We start from the raw sequence: 12499 nt of genomic DNA, 5'->3' as shown, positions 1-12499 counted from the left end.
TGTCATTTAATGGCTAATAGGCAGTATCCCAAAGCTGGAATTACTGCAGGTATCAGCTTAATTCTTGAAATTACCTACAGAACGTAACCTACAATAATGAACAAAGACCCACAAACTCAACTGTTAACCTCACAGGTCAATAAAAGACCTTTCGCCTTCAACAAGGAAACACTGAAAACTCCTGGAGAACACCCCAATAAAATCAAGTCCTCAAGGTTTTCCCCATAAAGAGAAGGAAGTGGGGGAGCAGGGAGGTGTGGAATGCCCTGCACGTTCCCAGATTGCACCACTTCCACCAGGGCTGAGCGTTAATTACAACACAGCAGGCAGGGAGGTGGTGAAATTGAGATTATTTAACAGCCAACGTTCCTTCTCTTATCTTTGCTCTGCCCCTCTAAGCAATAAGGCTCTTAGTAAGCAAAATCAGCCATTATTGTACATTTAAAAGAAATCATTTCCTTGTTTACATTATCAGAAATTTTGTGACTGTGTTACATTAATCATTTGGTCTGTCAGAAGGATTATCCAGAGTCTAAAATGCCACAGATCCCTGGAAAATTAAGATTACACTGGGATTTAAATATACATGATACAAGAAATTTAACTAATTTCAACATGAGTGCTTGTTACACAATTCTGAAATCTCTCTCTGAGCTTACAGTAGTAGCTTTCACTTCAAACCAGCAGATTTCAGTAGTCTTGGCAACACTCAGTGTTGTTTTCCCTCACACTGTGGCAGAGTTGAACTGAGCCAGCAGCATGGGGTAAACCACCCTGGCACCTCTCTGGTGATGCTGTGAAGGTCTGCAGAACACAGACTTGCTACAAAAACAGTGAATTCCCCATTCTTGTCCCTGCAAATAGAACCAGTTAAAATGTAAACTATGGGAAAAGCCTTTTTGCTGAGAGTAAAGCATTTCCACGAGTCAAAGAGGAACACCTTCAATGTGGGGTGTAGGATAAATTCTCTAATCCAATGACAATAATTACAATTTTGACCTCAGATGGCATTTCATGCCAACTGTGACACATTTCATGCTGGTAGGAAATATTATTAATGTAACAAGACCTGCTCCCCAAGCTTCCAGCCCTGTATTTCAATCAGTGAATCTGCTTTCAAACAAGATCCACTGATTTCACTAGTGATAATCTTATCAGGAACAGCTTATCAAGCTGCAGCAGCAGGATTCCCCACCACAGTACAAGCCATGCTGGCCTCAGTATCACAGTCCATCTATTTCACAGACTCAACTGAGGGTTTAGCAATAAATGGATATTCCAGTGACACTGCAAATATCTTGGAAAAATTGAAGTATTCACACAATAAAGACTAGGAAATCTCTGTTTTAAGTACAGAGCAAGAAAACAACACTACAAAAAAAAAAACAAAAAAAACCAAACATTTATTTATCATAGAATTGGAATAGTTTGGCTTGGAAGGGACATTAAAGCTCAGCTTGTTCCACCGTCCTGCCATGGGCAGGGACACCTTCACTTCCACCAGACCAGGCTGCTCCAAGCCACAATATTTACAATATATTGAACAATATATTATATAAACACAATATATAAACACCACAATATATAAACAACATAATATATAAATTTAGTCATTTGTGTCCTTGAAGTTTTCTAGTTTGAATTTCCACAAAAAAGGACAGAAATAGAGACCAAGGGAAGGTGGAACTGATTGTGTGTGAGGCTGCACTGTGGAACACCCAGGCAGGGATGGATGCTCTCATTTTGCTCTCTGCAAACCACAGCTGGCACTGTGTGGACTATGAGAATTACCCTGACTTCCAAGCAAACTCCTACACTTTGCAATTTACTCACATGATCAAGTAATGGTTCTGTCTAATTACAACCAGTGATGTCAAATTCCTCCTGGAAAACCACACCACGCACTGGCAGTTGTGCTTTTAAAAATGACCCCTGCTTTGACTGAACTCCTTAAGCATTTCTTTTGTTCAGAGTAGTAATATTTTGAAAAGTTTGTATATAATATCTGGATCTTTACATTCAGGGGATTTTTAAGAGAAAGCAGAAGATGCTTTCAGAGATCCTGCACTAAAAATGAGATATCAATTAAAATAAACCTGTTCCTCTGATTTACTCAGTATTCCAGGAAGAAGTTCCAGTAAGCAATTCTAGTTTTGCCTTCCCCGCAGTTCTGAAAAATGGGGAATACTGGAGAATTTGGCACATTAAGGCATCCCACACACTTGTACTTCTAAGGGATCACTGTGGCCTCTATTTTATTGTAAGGATGACAGGAAAATGAATTTTTAAACTGGAGCAAACATCTACATTTAATAGAACCCCTTTACTTCAGGCTGCCTCACTCACTGCCTTTCTTAGAAGTCAGTAACACCTCTAGGAAACAACAGATGTAAGGTAAGTTGGGACAGAAGGAAGGATTTCTCATGTTTAAAGAGTAAACTGTAATAGCTGCTGCTAAAAATAAATAGGAGAAGGGGTATTAAATGTGATTAAATATTTAATCCCTCACAGATAGGCTTCAGACCTGACTTTTATCAGGAAGGAGATCGTGTTTCCAGAAATGATTTCTAGTGCACTCCACAAAAGGTTTCTTCCAAGCCTTGGTACCACAGGTGGGATCAGCATTGCTGCTTTTCTATACCAGTAGATGATAAAGGGTTTGGGTTTTTTTTTGGAGTGATGATAAATGCAAACAGTTCAAAATAAACCTGTGATTTTAGTGATTTTAGACTAAAATTAGCAGAAAAACACACAGAAATTGATAAAAGCTGCAGGGACAACAGTTTTCTTCTCACATCACCTCTGAATCTCTGGGTCTGCTCAACCCTCAGCTGCAGGAAACAAGGGCCTGTTCTTTCCCTCAAAAAGTCTTTTACACTTTTTTCAGTTTTATGAAGGGTTAGCGATTGGATCTACGTGGTGTGAGGATGTACATAAATATCTATATTCAGGAATTAGTACAAAATACAGCTTGGAGAAAAAAGCCCAACCTACAGATGCACAAACTGCACCCAGAAATCCAGAGTTTTGAGTTTGTGATTCATTTTTTGACTGAAAATGGCTTAGTGGAGTGTGGTGGTGTGGATAGAAGCAGGCTCCTTACTCTGCCCTCTGGGAGCTCAGGCAGACCATGCTTCTCTGATCATGTCTGTAATTAATCCCTGGAAATGACTGCCAAACTCTGGGCTCTGAGTCACCTCAGGAAAATAAGATAGCAGCTAATTTCAGGTGCTTTAGGGCAAGGGGAAATGCAGGGGACAATGTGGAACAATTGCAGTTTCTTTCACTGATTAGTTAAAAATACAAAGTGGAAAATCTCAGGAGGTTTGGGTAACCACAAAAAAGATCAGAAGTGCATCCAGCTCACAAGACCCTTCCTTAAACAAGGACAGCATCCAGACAGGTTGAACTCCTCAAGAGCTCACCTCAGGCTCTGACATGACTAGAAATTCACACCCCTGAATCCTGAAAATCCCAAGGAAAATCACCCAGCAAAGGGTTCAGCTTTAATTACTCGTTCTGTAGAGTTCATTTTTTTCCCAGTAATCTGATTTATTTAGCTTTCATTACCATCAAACCTCAAAGCAGCACCTGACTTTCAGCAGGGTGGATTAAATGACTTTTTCCCTGCAAGGACCCCATTCCAAAAGGAGCAAAGTGAACTCTGCTGGCCACAAATTGCTGGCAATATCCTCAGCAGCACACCAGAGATGCTATAATGGGCACTCACATCCCTGAGAGGGTGGAAACCTTACTCATAAATTGCTCCACCCAAACTCAGAGGCTGACAAGCCAACAGCCAGCCCAGTGAGACAATGAATGTGCTTGGAACATCATTTTTAAGGCTCAGGAATTCAGCCAGGCAGGAATATCAGTGTCCAAGAAGCCAGAATGCAAACTCACCACCATCAACCCATCCTGCCTCCCTCCTGAAGTGTCCACTCAGCTCCACCACTGAAAAGCTTCAGGAGGCTTAAACCACCAGCAGTAACCAATATTTGATATTTTGCAGCACGATGTGTGATGCAGGTCTTGTGTCAAAGTGGGGAGGGGGAGCACCAAAGCACCAAAGCAGGGAACAAACCCACCCCATGAGCTCACTCTGCTCAAAATTCCTGCCCTGTGATCCTCAGCCAGGCTCCAGCTGGGGTGCAGAGGGAATTCTGCAGCTCTGGTTACCCAGGATTTATCCTGGAATTGGTGTTTCCACAATGAAACAGCACTTGGGCATGGGTTACACATAAATATGGGCACGTGCTCAATTTGCCTTTCAAGTCAGAATTTCAAGACATGGAAATTCTGCTATGGACCCTGAAACAAACTTCTCTAAGTTAATTATCTGAACTAAGTTCCAGCACCTTTTCTGAATTTGGGTTATGAGGAAGAGCTGGATAATTCCAGATAACGCAAAATCTTGAGGGTGAGCTGCAAACCAAACACATCTCTATCTAGTTTATACATATATGTACATGCAAATGCATATATATAGATTATATTATAGAAATATATATTTATTATATATTAATATACATTATACATATTTTATATAAATATATTACATAATATTTTATTAATATAATGTAATATAATGTAATGTAATATAATATAATATAATATAATATAATATAATATAATATAATATAATATAATATAATATAATATAATATAATATAATATAATATAATATAATATAATATAATATAATGCAATATAATATAATATTATTATATACATTATATATAATCTATAATATATATTTTATATTATATATCATATTATGTTATATTATATTATATTATATTATATTATATTATATTATATTATATTATATTATATTATATTATATTATATTATATTATATTATATTATATTATATTATATTATATCATATCATATCATATTATGCATATATATACAAATATACATTATACCATATACCTCTTCCATACTCAAATTCTGCACAATTTCAAGTATTTAATGTTTTTTTAAGTATGCAGAATATGAAATATCAATTGAAAATGTGAATGGAAGTAAAAAAAAAAAATGTGAATGGAGGTAAAAAAAAAGGAGCCAGGTGCTCAGAGGATCCAACAACCCAAAGCTTTCCATTTCAGGAAGTAAAAAACAAAAGTGAATGGAGGTAAAAAAATGGAGCCAGGTGCTCAGAGGAGGTTACAAGGCAAAGCTTTCCATTTCAGGAAGCCAGGTAGCAGAATTTGGGATGCTGCACTTGCCATTTCAGGGGACGCACACACAGAACCAACCTCTCCTCTTACAGTGCTGCCAGGGATCTCCCAGGCAGCAGGAAAACACTATCAAAGTGCTGCAGTGTTATGTGCAGCCTGAAGCCACAGGAATGACAGGAATTCAGGATTCTGTGATTAGGAAGAGCAGCCAAACACACAGGAGCTGCAGCAGATGCAGCTCTACTTGTCTGATGCATTGAAACATAAGTGAAAAATTAAAGGTAGTGCTGGTTCCTCCCAGCCCTGCCAAGTCAAGGTCCAAGTTTAAGGCACTGTAAGAAAGGGATGTAATAGTGAAGTACACCCAGAACTCTGTGGTGTCAGAGCAGCTTTGGCATCTGTGCAGCTTGCACACAGATATGACAAATATTAACCACTAAGGTGACACAGAGCTGTGATCTGAGTGTGCAGTGCATTGTGCAACTCCACATCATAAAGCCACCACAGATGTGCCAACCCCCCGCAGGTCACCCCCTCAGGGAGCTTCTTTTGGGACAAATGGCACACCAGGCACAGAGCAATCCACATTTGCTTTACAGCCACTGCCTTGTAGCACTGCATCAGAAACCTCTGAGGAAATCCACACCTTGGCCACAGCAGGGAAAGCTCTCAAGGCCAGAGTCCCTGCTGGGCTGGCTGCCAGCATCACTGGACAGTCCCAGGCTGCACACAGATTGCACAAAGCCATCAGCCTGACAGGAAGGGCAGAAAAAAATAAGGTAGTAAGAGGCACTAACTGTAGGCTGTTATTAGGATTAGGGATTAAAACAGATTAAACAGATTTAAATAGTACACAAGGGGTTACTTAACACCCAGAGGATGAGAAGACAGAAGCTGCAAGGGCTAAAAAGATGTCTGTGGATGCTTTCAATCCTGCAGCAATCACAGGTACCATCAGGCTCACCTGCACTCCCAGTGTGGTTCTGTTCTAGCAACTGAAGCCTGTTCCTGTATGCCCAATAGGTCAATACTTACACTGACACAGTTTTAAAGGAAGCAAAAAGCATCAAGTTTTGCTTTTAGCACTTTAAGAAGCACTAAGGAAGATTATCTCCACGTTTCAAATGTATATCGTGCTCAGAGAATGAGACTTTAAAATAATCAGCTTACTGGGAAGATCAGCTCCTCTATGAAAGACCTTACAGATAACAATGACTTCAGGTTTTCTCAGCAGTCAAAAAATTTTGTGTCATCTCTGAATTTTGCCCCTGGTGCTCCCTTTGTGGATTATAAAAGCAGCCCTACTTTCTCCATGCCCAGCAGAACTTTGTTAGAGAAAAATACCAAAGTATGATATTCTTCTACAAAATCTTCTGCACTCTGATCCTCTAAAGGGGGTGAGTTTAAGATCCCAGCCTCACTAACCCAGTTATTGTGTTTCCCAGGTCTGCCACCCTTCCCTTTGTACCCTGAGCTCATTCCAAGGGGCACAAACACTTCTCAGCAGAGAGGCTGAAGCTGTGAACACCAGGGAGAGCAGAACCCCCAAACCCACAGCTCTCTTCAGATCAGCTGTGTGTGTGAAATGATTGTGAGACTCCTCCTGCCCCATTTCCCAGTGATCTGTGCATTCTGCCTTGGTATTCTCCCACGTACTCCCAGGAGACTGAGCCTCCTTCAGGTGTTGCTGTGTTTGAGCAAAACAAGGCAATGAAAAAGATAAAAATCTAAGACAGCTGGCTTTTCATGGAAAAACAGAAAGAACAGCTCATTCGGGCATAGAGAACTGGCAAGCACCAGAAAGAAGGTTGTTATTACCTACATTTTTGAAAAAAAAAAAACATAAAAACCTGAAAAAGAGTAGAGAGGACAGCAGAAAGTGAAGGGAGCTGCACTCTGAGCTAGGGCTGAGGATCCTGATTCAGATTTTGGGCAGAGCAAAGGCATTCAGGTCCTAAACTGCCCCTGTGTCCATGAACCTCAGGCATTTCACAAATGGACTCAGGTTTCACTCACAAACCCCGACAGGGGAGCTCCCAAGCTCCTCTGTGTGCACTCAGGAAAGGAACTGCCTTTGCAGGCTCCAGCAGCCACAACAAACCCTACACAGAGTCAGACAACAGGTGACACTTCACTGCCCTCCAACAGATTCACTCCAGTCAGACTTCCTGGGGCACACACAGCCTCAGCACTCTCAAAAACAGCACTTTCACAAGCTGCCTTTTTATTTTTGTATTTACATTGAAACCTATAAAAGCCTCCTGATGACATGGTTGTTCAGGAAACAGAAGTCCAAGGAATCCTTTTCTGCTCAGCTTGAAAGTCTTATCCAGTCACCCAGGAGAGCTGTGAACACCTGTGGCTGCAGCACCCTCCCTTCCTTCACCTTTGCCCTTTAACTGGTTTCTTTTTAAAATATTTCAGGGTGCTTCCATTATATTTCAGGCCCCAAAGTTATCTCTGGTCCAGGATCTATAGAGAAACTGGTTATGCTGCATGGAAAAGATAAGCTGCATTACTTTACCAATACTTGAATTTTATTTTTCTCATAAAGCAATAAACTCAATGAATAATTTTTGGACAGCCAGGAGAGGTAGCTCAAATACATGTAGAGGGGTTTTTCTGTTTGTTTTATTGGGGGTTTTTTTGTTTGTTTTTTGTTTTGTTTTTTTTTTTTTTTTTGGTTTGTTTTGTTTTTTGTTTTTTAATTTGGCAACAGGAACATTGTTGATTTAAAGGCTAGGTTGTTTAAAATCAAAAGTTCAAAGTGCAGTCAGATACTGCACCTGCAAACTGGAATTGCTGTCAGCATTTTATGTCGTTTCCGAGTCTCTTCCCTCCTGTTGTTCCATAACAAAGAGTTAAATAGGACAGGTTCAGGAAGGAGTTTGGTGGGGGATATCACCAGTCAGCCTAAGTGTCTCCAGGTGAGCTGGGCACAGGCTCTGAATTCTCTGTGTTCTCCTCACTAACAAACTCCTGCTGCAAAAATCCAGGTGATTGTGCAGGGGAGGCCATTGCAGAAAGGCAGGGATAAAAAGTTTATTTCCCAGATCCTCTGGAGCCCTTAAGAATATAACTTCCCTTTACTTTAGTGGGAAATTAGGCAGCTAGGGGCTGCTGCTGCATTTAGTATTTCTCTGGGCTCTCACCCTCTCTTAGGTCTAACAGCCCCTTCCAGAACACAGGAAAACTTAAAGAACCATTTTTTATTGTTACATTTTATTTTCCCTTGTATTCTGTAACTTAATTGCCAGTGATTATTTTTTTTAAACAGGGTTTACTGCTACCATACTTGGCACAGATAAATTCTCCTGCTTAATGGGCTTGATACACTGGCATGGATCCCAGAACCATGTGAGTTTATTGCATGGATCATCAAATCTATTAATGTTACCAGATCCTGCTCCATAGCTCACATTTCCCATTGATACATTGAAACAAGCAAGAGAATTACAGAAAACGCAGCTCCCATGAACATGCTTGGATAGATGGTGGCCACTCAAAATCATGTTTCAAGCATGGAAAGTTCAAATCAGCATTCCAGACCTCGCATATCTGATGCAGAGATCTCCCCATTGTGGCAGGACAAAGTGTGTTGCACATTCCTCTGGAGCAACAGAAAAAGCCAACTTGTCAAATTTTAGCTTGAGAACAAGATGTTCCTGTGTCCCCTGTTGGCAAATGCACAGCCTAGCAAGAGCAGCCCTTTAGCCACCTGCCCAGCCAAACCTTCACACCTTTTCTGTGACTAAAGTGAAGGTTTCTGGCCAAGAGCTCCCTGGTATTACCTGGAATTGAAATACTAAGTGAGGGTGGTGTCAGCTGGTGACTGAACACCTTGAAGGAAGTAATCACTGTAAGAATCTAAGAGCATAAACCCAACTCTGTGCTCTCTGCACACAAACTCTGTGCTGCCAGGCATGCTTTGATGGATGCTCCCACAGGGAAAAGGATGGCTGAGGATCACCCTGAAGTTTAGTGCTGCTACAGCAGATCCTCTGATTCTTCTTTCATGCTATTTTGAGAGAGAAAACTTGAAAGTTGGCTCTGAGCTTTGTGCTGACCTGACAACCTTGCACTTGACAATCAGAGAGGTGCTGAGGTCTTTCCTTTCCCAGACCACTGATGTTTCAGGTACATCCCTGCTGCTTTGCTTCTGCTATCTTGGCATGCAGACGTCAGACAGGGACAACTTTTCATCTTCAACTACAGGACACCCACATCTGCTGCATCCTTAAACCAAGATACACAAGCATCTGTATTTATGTGGCACCTTTAAGCCAATTAATTCAAAGTTATTCCAAAAGTAATAGAACAGCCTTACCCAAGTAACTTACTTGAACTTTACTTTTAAATCACCCTTTAAAACCACTTTATTCAAATACTCTTCCATCCTGGAGCTATTTAAGGTTTATGCTGCCCAGGAGCTGCAGATGGATGCTCAACATAAAACCCTGCAAGACAAGGAAGTTTTTGTAGGAGAAGCCCACAAAAATGCCAGACTGGACACAGTCTGCACCGCTTGCCTGCCTTTCCCTTTTGTGCCAGGAATCCCAAGTGATGTGCAGTCCTTTGGGAATAAATAAATAAGAGTGTCTACGGGATGTGCGGGGAGAGAGGGCATGAGAGCTCTGCAGGAATCCACAACACCTCACCTAGGGAGACACTACAACCCCGCAGGCTGGAGGAGAAGGAGGGGGAGAAGGAGCAAAACTTCGAGAGAGGCTGGACAGCCAGAGGAGGAGGATGAGGAAGAGGAGGGTGTTCTGCAAGCCTCGGGGAAGGGCAGCAGAGGCTCCTGCCGAGGGAGTACCTTGTAACTGAGCCGAGAGCGACTCCTGATGCTGCTGGTACTTGAGCGCCGTGGCCTCAGCCTTCCTCAGCTGGCCCTGCAGCTCGTAGTAGAGCATCGCCCCGTACAGGAACCCGAACACCACGGTCAGCAGCAGCAGCGTCTGGAAAATCCGCTTCTGTTTCCGGGAGCACATCCCGTTGCCCATGTCCCCGGCGGGGTCCCGAGGGCCCCCGCCCGTCACGGCTCAGCAGCGGGCGGGAGGCGGCGGCATCGGAGGCCCCGGGAGGAGCAGGAGCAGGAGGAGGAGGAGGAGGAGAAGGAGGAAGGGAAGGAGGGACGGCGGAGGCGGGGCCGGCCCAGCGTTTCAGCCCCTGGGCACGGCCGCGGCGCCCGGGGCGGTCTCTGCGGTGCGGGCAGCGGCGGGGCTCATGCCGGGGATGCTCCGCGTCCCTGCGGCCGTGTGCGGGTCCCTGCGGCCGGGATGGGGGGCTGCGGGGAACAAAGGCAGCTCCGGGCCCCGCACTGACGTGTCCCCGCTCGGCCGCGGCTCCCCCGCCGCGGGATCCCCGAAGGAAGTCCCGCTCCGGGCGCGGCCTCATTGGGTCGGGCCGCGGGGCTCTGCCCTCCCTCCGGAGCGCATTGGGTGCCCGCCGCGTCCGTCCGCAGCGGGCCGCGCTTCCCGCCCGCCCCTCCACACTCCGGCTTCAGCCCTTCAGCCCCGCATCCCTGCATTCCCGCATCCCCCTCAGCTTCGCATCCCCCTCAGTGCCGCATCCCCCTCAGCCCCGCATTCCCCCAGCCTCTCATGCCCGCAGCCTCCCATCTCCATGAGCCCCGCATCCCCCTCAGCCCCGCATCCCCTCATGCCCTCATCCCCTCATTCCCGCATCCCCCTGTGTGGGGCCGCCTCGGGAACGGGGCTTATGCGGTGATGAGCGGGGCTGTGACAGTGGGGCTGTGACAGAGGGGGTGACAGCGGGGTTGATACCGGGACTGTGGCAGCTGGGGTGACACCAGGGCTGTGGTAGCGGGGGTGACGCCGGGGCTGTGGCAGAGGGGGTGACACCGGGGCTGTGGTAGCTGTGGTGACACCGGGGCTGTGACAGAGGGGGTGACACCGGGGCTGTGACAGAGGGGGTGACACCGGGGCTGTGGTAGCTGTGGTGACACGCAGCTCGTGCCCCTTGGCACCGCCGGCACCGTGTGGGGCTCCGGGGCACGGGAAAGGCAAAGCCCCAAAGAGCCTCTTGTAGCCATTGCCCCTGAGGTGTTCGTGGAATCTCAGGATGATTGGGGTTGGAAGGGACCTTAAAGACCACCCAGTGCCACCCCTGCCATGGCAGGGACACCTTCCACTGTGCCAGGCTGCTCCAAGCCCTGTCCAGCCTGGCCTTGGGCACTGCCAGGGATTCCCAGCTGCTCTGGGAATTCCATCCCAGCCCCTTCCCACCCTCAAAAGGAAGAATTCCGCCCCAGTATCCCATCTAAACCTACTCATCACATCAATCTATTTTTTCGTAGCTTGTTGGCTGCACTTTGTTCTGGGTGTTATTTGTCACAGCCTTTGCTGTCCTTGGCCTTTTCTTCCCCCAGAGCCCAACCCAGGGCACTGGTGCATCCCAAAAATGTGCCATCCTAATTCAGCGCTCCCAAATCCCCCTGTGGTGCCAAAAAATGTGTCACATGTACTTCATCAGCTTAAATTCAGCCTTAGCCTAAATACAGTTCCCTCTCCTAGTGTATTTTATTACAGGACAAACAAAACCCAACCAACTCTCAAGCTAAACTAGAAAAATAAGCAAAAAAAAAAAAAATCAAATTAACATGCCAAAGTTATTTTTTTCCTAAATGTATTTAACTCATAAATCTGTGTTTTGCATAGGCATTATTCTGGCCTTGATAGAAAAACAACATCAAAGAAGCTCAAGAAATTCTTATTCAAATATTCTGCATATTCCAGTAATTAATAACAGTCAGTACCACAAGCTAATATGATTTCTATGTGTATATCTGTTTGATATATTCTCATTTAATGGAATCCCTCGCTCTCATTTGAGGACCAAAGTGTTTCAAATTATGAGTTAGAAGGAACTGTACTTGCTTTGAAACAGTGATGTTTAAAAAAAGTAAAAAAACAAACAAAAAAACCTTTTCCCTTGTCTTTAGGAATCTTCATTTAAAGTTACATTTAAAATATTTTTTTTTCCAACCACGAGTGTTTCAAGTTGAGGTATTTTCATGCTGGTTTAGAGTATCCATTTCTTTCACAATAGTATTTCGAGGAAGTTTCTCAGTATCACCCAAGCTCCAGCTCCCCTCCCTCTACCAAACTCCTTCAGAGCTCTCCTGTGCTTTTTCCATTTCCAGGCTCTTCAGGCTGAGCTCTGCTGAGTAAAATGAGATAATTCTTTATTTCTGGACTTAGACTTTCAAATCACTGGGGGTGATTTATACTTCATCATTGCAGCTCTTCAAATGATTTAATTTTTTTGTGTTTCCACTTGTTGCTTACATC

General features: G+C 44.1%; 1 protein-coding gene across 2 annotated transcripts in view; it reads right to left on the bottom strand.

Annotated features, from left to right (window-relative positions):
- The window catches only part of GOLIM4 (golgi integral membrane protein 4), a 28419-nt gene extending 18143 nt beyond the window's left edge, over positions 1-10276 (bottom strand). For both annotated transcript variants that reach the window (XM_063167365.1, XM_063167366.1), the window contains exon 1: positions 10003-10276. In XM_063167365.1, the coding sequence (XP_063023435.1) occupies positions 10003-10189 (187 nt within the window). In that variant the 5' untranslated portion in view covers positions 10190-10276. The remainder of the gene's footprint in view (positions 1-10002) is intronic.
- Positions 10277-12499: the final 2223 nt, after the last annotated feature.

Source organism: Melospiza melodia, chromosome 12 (genome assembly GCF_035770615.1).
Source record: "Melospiza melodia melodia isolate bMelMel2 chromosome 12, bMelMel2.pri, whole genome shotgun sequence".
Classification (NCBI taxonomy): domain Eukaryota; kingdom Metazoa; phylum Chordata; class Aves; order Passeriformes; family Passerellidae; genus Melospiza; species Melospiza melodia.
This window is presented reverse-complemented; position numbering and strand designations above follow the sequence as displayed.